Genomic DNA, 11002 nt, shown 5'->3' with positions numbered 1-11002 from the left:
TAGCTAGACAGGCATATATATATAAAGAGCATAACAATAAGTGAAGAGACACCCGCAAAAATACAAATCGACTATCTCCACGAGGTCAAAGGTCAAAGGTAACTAAACCCAACGTATGAATATCTCTTGGAAATAATATATTATCTCTTTAGTTGATGCTTGTCTTAAGAACATTTGTCTTATTAGAACTGTCTCCGGTACGTTGTTGGGATCTTATACTTGTTTGTCGTTACAGTGTGCTTTCATTGATTGAAATTTGGGCCATAGATGCGTTATTTATGATACAACCCTTTTATACGTGATCTGGAAACGAAATTTGATATGTTGACCAGTTTCTAGAGAATTTGTGCAGAAAGAATAATATGGTGAAGCCAACAGAGTATAATTCGAGCGACATACACGAAGTTGTGGTCTTGTAATAACCACATCTTGTTGTTAATTCTTTAGAACAGTACAAGGTTTGAGTTAACACTAATAGTAGATTCCTGCCTGTATTGATAAAATTAGGCGAAATTTCCAAGGAATGAAATAATTCAAATATCAGAACGTTGGACAAACTTAAATCCACACTGAATTGTCCAATATGTCGCATTAGAGTCAAGGGGGTTTTCGATCTGAAAATTTGTAAAACAGAGGAACGAGGAGGTTTTCGATCTGAAAATTTGAAAAACAGAGGAACGAGGGGGTTTTCGATCTGAAAATCTGTAAAACAGAGGAACGAGGAGGTTTTCGATCTGAAAATTGGAAAAACAGAGGAACGAGGGGGGTTTTCGATCTGAAAATTTGTAAAACAGAGGAACGAGGGGGGTTTACGATCTGAAATTTTGTAAAACAGAGGAACGAATACATATTATGGTTCCCAAACAAATACGTAATGTTTTATTTTGAATAATTTTCTTTCGTGTCTTGTTTACACTAAAAATCACCATTATTTCACTCACGTTCACTTAGCATTTTCTTTAACTTCTTTGTTAAGAGAAAACCACTTGAAATCACTTTAAATGTTTTCCAAGTGTTCTTCATTTTCTTGGACACAAATCTCTATTTAATTGTATTAAGTCATTAATCTAGGTCATCCACTAGATAATGGTCATCCAGTAGATAATGGTCATCTAGTAGATAATGGTCATCTAGTAGATAACGGTCATCCACTAGATAACGGTCATCCACTAAATAATGGTCACCCAGTAGATAATGGTCATCCACTAGATAATGGTCACCCAGTAGATAATGGTCATCCACTAGATAACGGTCATCCACTAAATAATGGTCATCCACTAGATTACGGTCACCCAGTAGATAATGGTCATCCGCTAGATAATGGTTATCCACTAGATAACGGTCATCCACTAAATAATGGTCACCCAGTAGATAATGACCATCCAGTAGATAACGGTCACCCAGTAGATAATGGTCATCCGCTAGATAACGGTTATCCACTAAATAATGGTCATCCACTAAATAATGGTCACCCAGTAGATAATGATCATCCACTAGATAATGGTAATATTGCATCCTTTGTTTTAATTTTCTTTATTTACTTATTGGCAAGTTCTGTACGTGGTCCATATAGGTCCACAACCACGAATACGTTGCACCGAAGAAGAACATTTCAGGGGAAATGCTAGAGTCCGGCTGAAATCGTGATAAAGCATAAAACATCAAAGAACCTTGTCTCCCAAAGTTGAAACAGTGTTTCACTTATAAAACACATAAAATGTTAACTTGTTTGCTACGTGATCACCTTACTGACACTTACAGCAGTATAATGGCTGGTATAAACCTTGTCGTGGAGTGAAGCCATGTACAACCACTGTAACAATGGGTGAAGTAGGTAGACTTCCAATGTTACTCTACTCAATGGAATTAAGCACTTCCAAGAAAGAATCTTGTTGACGATACCTAAAATTAAAAAAGGGGGGTTACATGTTGGATGATATTTGATACGGTATTTCTTTAACATTTTTTATAAATGGCGTTGCAATATTTCAACATTTATTTAAGAATAAATTAAAATGTGTTGTCATGTTTCTTAAAAAATTAAACATTTTCTTTGTTCATTTCTGAATATGAAAATAACAATATATCATTTACTATCTAAAGTAAAATAAAAAATGTATCCTGTCTTTTTAATTACGTATATAATTCAATTTTAGTTCGTTATTTCAACGTTGTGACGTGTGTACTATTTATCTTTACGCCAAGACTTCTTTTAAACGTTCTAAATTGAATGTATTTACTCTGTAACAGTCTACTTATGAACACGTGTATCGTACATTACTAAACACATAGTACTCTCATGGGCCATATAAAGATAAACCTTATTAGTTACTTACACTTGGGAACACGTGTATCGTACATTACTAAACACATAGTACTCTCATGGGCCATATAAATATAAACCTTATTAGTTACTTACACTTGGGAACACGTGTATCGTACATTACTAAACACATAGTACTCTCATGGGCCATATAAAGATAAACCTTATTAGTTACTTACACTTGGACTACATTACACATCTATGCAATTATGTACTACAATAGACGACTTGTTATATATTAATATGTATCCATATATGTCACATCACCTACCTCCTTGTCCAGTAATGCAGACCATTGTTACCCAGGCAACCCCTAACGTCCAGGCTATACGATGTGTTGCAGCATATAATATAGTTATAGGTAAGGTAGGTGTGGTTCCATTGTTCCAGGGGTAAACTCCGTATACAACAGCCATATTACAAGCAGTTGCCAGCAGCCATCCCAACACCAAAACGTACTGTAAAAATATTTACATATAAAGAGAGAAAAAATGCTGAATGAATATCAGTAACGTTTTAACAAAACACGAGGAGATCTAGGGAAAGTTGGAATATCATACTCATATAAATCATACTCCCACTAAAGGCTTTTAACGCTAAAATCCGGGTTTTCATACCCGTGGTGGGTACAGCACAGATAGCCCATCGTATAGCTTTGTGCTTAACTACAAATAAACAAACACTTATACTCGTAGTTTTATTCTTATTTTAGATAAAGACAATTTTAGTGTGCTATGTTCTAGTATTTATTTTGGAAATCGGCTGCCTTATTACATGATGACTTATTAGGGACAATAACGTAGCACAAATAAACGTATACGTGATTACTCTAAAAAAGGTAAACAACCAGTGAATTTCAGGCAGTGAATCTGTTTGTTTTAGAGCAAAGCCACATTGGGCTATCTGCTGTGTCCACTGATCTAAAAAGGCAAACAACCAATGAATTTCAGGCAGTGAATCTGTTTGTTTTAGAGCAAAGCCACATTGGGCTATCTGCTGTGTCCACTGCAGAGAATCGACCCCCTGGGTTTTAGCGTTATTATGTTTTATTATGTTATACGTGATTATGTTTGTTTTATTGGATAATACCTTGGGAAAAAATTACACTGTATTGTTTTTAATCACGTGCTCTTCTATAGCCTAACTGTGTATGGTATAATAAAAACTTGGAACCACTAGACAGAGTGTTTTGTTGTTGTTGTTTTTTACTCTAAAAAGGCAAACAACCAGTGAATTTCAGGCAGTGATTCTGTTTGTTTTAGAGCAAAGCCACATTGGGCTATCTGCTGTGTCCAATGCAGAGAATCGACCCCCTGGGTTTTAGCGTTATAAGTTCGTAAACTTACCGCTGATCCACCGGAGGACCCAGGCAGTGAAAACCGGGCATGGTCTTAGTGGTTAATGTGCATATCAGAAGGTTCGAGGTCTAGATGTGCCGCTGAACACATTCCACGCTTTTAGTTGTGGTTGAGTTAGAAAAAGTGATTGTCAACCCCGCTATTTTCAGTTAGAGTAACCGTGTAGGCGACGGGTGCTGCTGAATAATTAACCTCCCTGCGGTCAGCAGTTTTAATTTAGGAGTCTCTTTGTATACCGTTTATCGTTTGTTACATAAAATGTCGTTCAGGTTTGAAACACCAGAGGGTCAGTCTCCCATAGAAATCTTGCATAAATATGCGATTCTTCATCAATGATGTAATTTGAAATATAAAAATCTTATCTGCACTAAAGCAATGTGTTATTATTCCTCTATCATACCCACGTAAGTCATCTTCTCAGAAAAACAACAACAACAAACATATATGCATATTTTTTAATCATTTAGTTGTGCATTTATTAATGTTTGAGGACTTCATAAAACTGACAAGAATTGGTATATTATTAAACTGGACGTTTTTATAAAACATATTTTATTTCTATCTTTGTTTGTTTGTTTGTTTTGAATTTCGCGCAAAGCTACACGAGGGCTATCTGCGCTAGTCGTCCCTAATTTAGCAGTGTAAGACTAGAGGGAAGGCAGCTAGTCATCACCACCCACCGCCAACTCTTGGGCTACTCTTTTACCAACGAATAATGGGATTGATCGTCACGTTATAACGCTCCCACGGCTAAAAGAGCGAGCATGTTTGGTGTGACGGGGATTCGAACCCGCGACCCTCAGATTGCGAGTCGAGCGCCTTAACCACTTATTTCTATCTATTGCTTGTAGCATGTTTAAAGTACCCAATTCTCAAACTATGAACCTTACCTTTGGGAACACCAGGTGGCGCCTTTTCCAGTAAACGTAGCCAAGTAGCATACCAATGGCATAAGGACCGAGGTGTGTGTACGGTTTGGAATATAGGACTTGCACAATTTCATCCTGCTGGCTGTGTGACACAAGATATATCTGTATATTAATATGTCCGTTTTTCGCTCTTAACAAATTCACTGTACTTAGAAAATATAAAGGTTCATATTTAACTTTTCACAACACTTTATTAATTAGCCTATTTGGTGATTTTGGAACATTACCTCAGGTCAGGATTTATAAGCAGCTGTACTGGTGGAAAGTCTTTAAAATACGTTATCAGAGCTATGGACAATATTGATAACAAGATGAGACCGACGTTTACACAGACTCCAATGACGAGTTTGTCCCTGCAAAATATACCATACGTTTATATTGAATAACGGTTATATTAAGCCTAAAAATAACAGTCGTTCTTTTAATGAAAACATTTTCCTGTTTTATTTTATTCTCAATATTTCTTGATTGAAAGTATATAGAAAATGGAACGAGAAACGCAGTAGTGGCCATTCAGTATATATCATATTTTTATCGTTTGGCTTTACAGATTATATATTTTCGGACTTACAAATAACAAACTCGTGAAATAAGCTTGCTTTCGACAATCATAAAACAGAAGATGAAAATATATCAAGATTCATTAATTCAGTTAAATATTGTAAAGATTATAAGATATATTTATTTTATTTATCTAACACTGATAAAATACAGTTTAAATAATAAAGTTTCTGCGTACTTGAGTAGGGGAATTATCACGAAAATTGAGAGCAGGAACAGTTGCATGTCACAGCAGAGATACCACGAATACCCCATGCACTAAAACAAAAAAAATTATAAATCTGTAACACTCAAAATATCTAAAAGTAACCAGAGATACCACGAATACCCCATGCACTAAAACAAAAAATATATAAATCTGTAACACTCAAAATATCTAAAAGTAACCAGAGATACCACGAATACCCCATGCACTAAAACAAACAAAAATTATAAATCTGTAACACTCAAAATATCTAAAAGTAACCAGAGATACCACGAATACCCCATGCACTAAAACAAAAAAATATAAATCTGTAACACTCAAAATATCTAAAAGTAACGTTCTATATCTATAGCAGGAAATATGTCTATTATTGCTGTTCTTTTTTTTTTTTAGCGCAAAACTACACAATAGATTATCTGCGTTTTGTCCACTGCGGGAAATCTAACCCTAAATTTTAATGTTGTAAGTACATAAACTTATCGCTGAATCATCAGAGGATATCAGAATAGCTAAAAGATAAATTTTAACATCTGTACAAGTCAAAATATATAAAAATAAGATTATTGATTTCAAACTAATAAAAAAATATATTCTTCCCCGGTGATTCAATGGTAAGCTTGAGGGCTTATAACGCTAAAATTCAAGGTTTCATATCATTATACAGCTTTGACTGTAAAGAAACAAATAAACTTTCTAAAATTAAAAATATATATCGAAACTAAATAAAATATATCTTACTGTATGAATTTTGGAAAAGAAATAAATCAGTTATCAACGCTATTTTCAAGTTTTGAACAACTCGACTTTCAAGATCTTCATCTCTACATGTGCCGATGTTTCCGTTTATCAACGTTATATTTTAAGATCTGAACAAGAACTCAGCTAACAGTTGTTTCCGCATATAAAAGCTATCTTCATGTTTTGTACACCAAAAAAAACTTTTCAAGAAATCGATCTGTTAGACTATAAAAATAATGGAAGTATAAACTAATGTGCCTTTATATGATTTGTTTGACCCATATATCGAACATTTGTGTTGTTATGAAACTTCTAAACACAATTATTTTCGTTTCTACGAATGTGTCAAAGCCTAAACTCAACTGTGTCTGAACGACTAATGTGCCTTTATATGATTTATTTGACCCATATATCGAACATTTGTGTTGTTATGAAACTCCTAAACACAATTATTTTCGTTTCTACGAATGTGTCAAAGCCTAAACTCAACTGTGTCTGAACGACTAATGTGCCTTTATATGATTTGTTGACCCATATATCGAACATTTGTGTTGTTATGAAACTTCTAAACACAATCATTTTCGTTTCTACGAATGTGTCAAAGCCTAAACTCAACTGTGTCTGAACGGCACTTTATGCAGCACAAGAGTTAAACGGCTAAGTCTGAGACGCGAGGTTCGAGCATTGTCATCTCCAGTTTTGAGCTGCTGACCAGAGGAAAAAACATCCATGGCCTAGACAGTTACTCTTTAACCAAACAAATAGACTGACTGTCACTTTTATAATGCCTCTGTAGCTGAAAGTACGAAGCGCGTTAGGCAACATATAGCGACTCTAGTATTGGACTTCTCAATGAGCATCCCTTTGCGTCTTCTTAATGGCACAACGAAGTATTTAACACGGTTATTTCTTAATCCTTAAGAGTATTTATTGCAGAAGGCAATGAACAAAGTTGTAAGCAGTCAAGTGTGTATTTGGTTAATACCAGAGTTTCAACGTTTTCTAGACTCCTGTAGCTTAAAACTCGTGTTATATTATACATACATTATATATAAACGAAACCACTTACGTAATACATTCTTGGCCAAAATATTTACATACTGTTCTATACTGATGTTATTGTCTACATGCATGGAGTAGTTATTGAGTAAATGTCCGAGTAGTAACAGAAAAGGTAGCGTACGATCGGACAAACATGTACGAGTTGTTATTGTGGTCTGTATACGTTGTTTTGAGCATTTTTTCGTCAAAACACACACACACATATATACGGCCGTTTTGTAGAAAAGGGTGTGATTTTAGTATAATATTTTTTTTAAAAACAGATCAACATTATTTTTGCATCAGTTCGTTTGTTTGTAATTAAGCACAAAGCTACACAATGGGCTATCTGTGCTCTGACCACCACGGGTATCGAAACCCGGATTCTAGCGTTGTAAGTCCGCAGATATACCGCTGTGCCACTTGGGGGGGGGGCTTTTGCACGAGGTGTTATTAAACATGTTATGAATAATTTATTATTTTTGTTTGTTTTTTAAATTACAAGTTGGTCATTTTTTTCGAGCTTACATAGGGATGACAAAAAATTCTAAATCATAAGTTTATCTTGGCACAAACGTTAGAAAACTGTACTTTTAGGGGATATTACCCGTCATTGGTCCAGGTAGATCGAAGATGTTTTGATTGGTTTAGAGAAAAGTCACATTGGGCTATCTGCTGTGTCCACCGCGGGGAATCGAACCCCATATTTTAGCTTTGGAAGTTCATAAACTTACCGCTGTCCCGCCGGTGGACAAGTCGATGATAATGTGTGCAACTGTAGCTATATTTTAAATAGGGGGAGTTTGTGAGGTTTAATATTCTGTACTTACATTTTGTTTTCGTCTGGAATTACCGTGTTTGTGTTATTTTAATAAAACTCAACCATGCAGTGAGTGAATGAATGATGAAGCCCACTGCCCAGCAGCCACATAACCTTTGATCAAGAGAAAATGAAGCGTGTGAAATAGAGGAACCCCGTTTCATTGTCATCGTTACCAACGGATCAGATATATATATACAATAGAGACGGCTATTATGGGTATTAAAAACTTTTATTTAAAACACAAAACAAATAACGTCTCAACCTCCTTAGGTCATCGTCAGGTTAAGAATGACTTTTGAAAAAATGACCGTTATTGATCACGTGTCGTGGGGACAACAGTGATGATAGGTATAAGATTATAGGAGGCGTTGTATATATTTAATCTGTTATATATGGTACGTTAACGGTTTAATATCATATGTGAACACATTTAATGGAAATAATTACTTATCATTACTGCCGTTACAACGACACGTGATCAATAGAGGTCACTTTTTCAAAAGTCGTTCTTAACCTCATGATCAGCTAAGGAGGTCGAAACGTTCTTGTTTGCGTTGTGTTGTAAATAATAGTTTTAATGCTCATATCAACCGTATCTATTAGATATACTTACTTCAAGTGGGTTCCTCGTCGTCATGAACCAGATATACATGTTTCACTATCAACCTACCACGTGTGTTCTACAAGAAACATTATTTGAATTATTTTATGTTTTATTTTTATTTTCTGACCTAAAAGGAAATATAACGAAATCAAAAAATCCTTCAAAGTTTCTTATGCATAAAGTTTTCTTTTCTTTTATTAATTACATTCCTGGACTCCACGCCCTATATATTTTTGGCAAATTCAGCCTTTTGCTAATATTGAGATAACTTCTAGTATATAGTAGCAGGTTATACTGACAAAATATATTTAAATGATACTATCGAATGGCTACAGGAAGCAGGTTTACAAGGAAATTACCACCAATTGTTTTTGTTGGTTAGGCTTAATTGATATCATAATCGTGTAGCTTATATTTCATTGCATCTAACGTAAATAAATGTGTCATTAAAAAAAAAAGCGAATGAGGAAACTTGATTTCTACAGAGCAGAAACAGGTCCAGTGTAAAAACCTATTCTCCAGACCAGATAAGTAGCTCTTATGGCACATCAAGTAACAGTCGAGGTCAGAATCCATTTACTTAATTCTGGAATTGGCTGGACATATTAATTCTTTTATGCTTCCGTGAACCACCCGATGAGGAATTCTGAAGTTTATCAACATTTAAACTTCAAGACTGGATGGGCGAGCCCAAGATCAGTATATTTTTTATGCGACAAACCTTATAGTCTAAATAACAGTTTTGAATTTTTTAAAAAAAAACAAGAGCTACAATAATAGTAATGTCCACCACTGGGAATCGAACCCCGAATTTAAGCGTTGTAAGTACATAGACTTACCGCTGTCCCACCGGAGGGCGACGCGCTCCTATTGGGTATTCATGTTCACGAACAAACTCCTAAATCAAATAAGCGTTTTTATTTTATTTTTTATTTTTGCTTCTGTTTCTCCACAAGCAAAATTCGTTTCGATTTAGTCGAAATACGCAAATATTTTTTTTGGTTTTAGTCTAAAGACTCCAATGTTGCTGTGGAGCCACAGGTTGTACAAAGCTACAAACGTTACTCAAGATACCTTCTTTAAATTCTACGAGTGTTTCTGATGAGTTAACTTAAATTATTCAACACAAGAGAGAATTTGAGATGTTTTTACTCGTAATTCATTGGACAATTTCAATCTCCAGTGAATAAAGTAAAACTCGCACGATACTCATTCAACTGATGGACGTGTTTATTAATCATGTATAGTTAAATCAAGGAAAAATCCTACCTTCTGATGCACTTCCCCTATAAAATTATTTAGAAGAAGTACATTTGTCCACCACCAGTTTCTACATCCCTCCACCAGGGGATCCAGTGTCTCGTGCCAAATAGGCCCGGAACCGAGCAGAGGGAGAAGCAGGACTAAAGATGAGATCATCAGAAGAGTTGGGGTCAAACTGAAAATGACAAGTAAGTGAATAAATAGATAAAGTAGGGTTAAAAACAATTTATTTGTGAAACAAAATGTTTAAAAAAAGTGCAGCTTGCAAGTCAAATATCAATTCTATCTGTTTTTTTTTGTTTTTTCGCAGTTACCAAAAACGCAGATAAACAAAACTTTTATTCGTGTTTATAAAAATAAAACACTGTGCCCTTTACTAGAACTAACAACAAAATCTGGTGATCGAATCTTTACTTGTTTTGATAATTCATAAAACCAGCTTTGAAATCAAAACGTTTGAAAAACGCGCGGTCTTAATTTACCACATATATCCTCTTTGAGTAGACAGAAAGTTGTAATACTAAATTTAACTTCTGCAAACCGAAACAAAAAAAAACAATAATTCGTCCTGAATCTTTGTGTTTTTATAATCTTCGCAGAAAATTACTGCACACATTTTTTAACTGATAGACTAGAGGGAAGACTAGTGAACAGCACCCACCGCCAACTCTTGAGCTACTCATGTTTGACTGAATAATGGGATTTGGCCATCACTCTTTTAGTTCATCCATGGCCTAAAAATGGGGAGCGCGTTTTTTTTTGCGGCAACGGACCATGAACCATGAATCTTCGGATATACAGAGCACACTTACCACCATTCCACGTCCTCTCACATGCTGGCGATTTCTTAGAGAATCAGTAATAATAATAATAATAGGTATATGTCTTTGTTTTACTGTCAACAATGTATAAACAAAAATACTATTCAAAATTATTGCATATTTAGGTTGTAGAAAATGAAATAACCTCAGAAATGTTACTTTGTTTTTACAAATAATTCATCCAAAACAAATAATGTTTATAAGTAATCACATTAGCCTTTTAAGTATGCAAGAATTTATAGAAAGAGGCACAAATACTTTATATACTTATCAAGTTACTAAATAGTCCGTTAAAACTGAATACACACATATATATATATTAATAATGAATCAATT

The 11002-nt window shown here is 34.7% G+C and overlaps 1 protein-coding gene across 3 annotated transcripts in view; it reads right to left on the bottom strand.

Annotated features, from left to right (window-relative positions):
* LOC106460426 (nose resistant to fluoxetine protein 6-like) overlaps window positions 1-11002 on the bottom strand; it is a 37362-nt gene that overhangs the window by 1667 nt on the left and 24693 nt on the right. For all 3 annotated transcript variants that reach the window (XM_022387147.1, XM_022387148.1, XM_022387149.1), the window contains 6 exons: window positions 9852-10020; window positions 5350-5429; window positions 4838-4963; window positions 4572-4692; window positions 2595-2781; window positions 1760-1902 (listed from right to left, as the gene is read on the bottom strand). In XM_022387147.1, the coding sequence (XP_022242855.1) occupies window positions 1760-1902; window positions 2595-2781; window positions 4572-4692; window positions 4838-4963; window positions 5350-5429; window positions 9852-10020 (826 nt within the window). The remainder of the gene's footprint in view (window positions 1-1759; window positions 1903-2594; window positions 2782-4571; window positions 4693-4837; window positions 4964-5349; window positions 5430-9851; window positions 10021-11002) is intronic.

The sequence above is a fragment of the Limulus polyphemus genome, unplaced genomic scaffold (assembly GCF_000517525.1).
Source record: "Limulus polyphemus unplaced genomic scaffold, Limulus_polyphemus-2.1.2 Scaffold768, whole genome shotgun sequence".
Lineage (NCBI taxonomy): Eukaryota > Metazoa > Arthropoda > Merostomata > Xiphosura > Limulidae > Limulus > Limulus polyphemus.
Note: the sequence above shows the minus strand (reverse complement) of the source record. Positions and strands in the feature narration are given on the sequence as shown.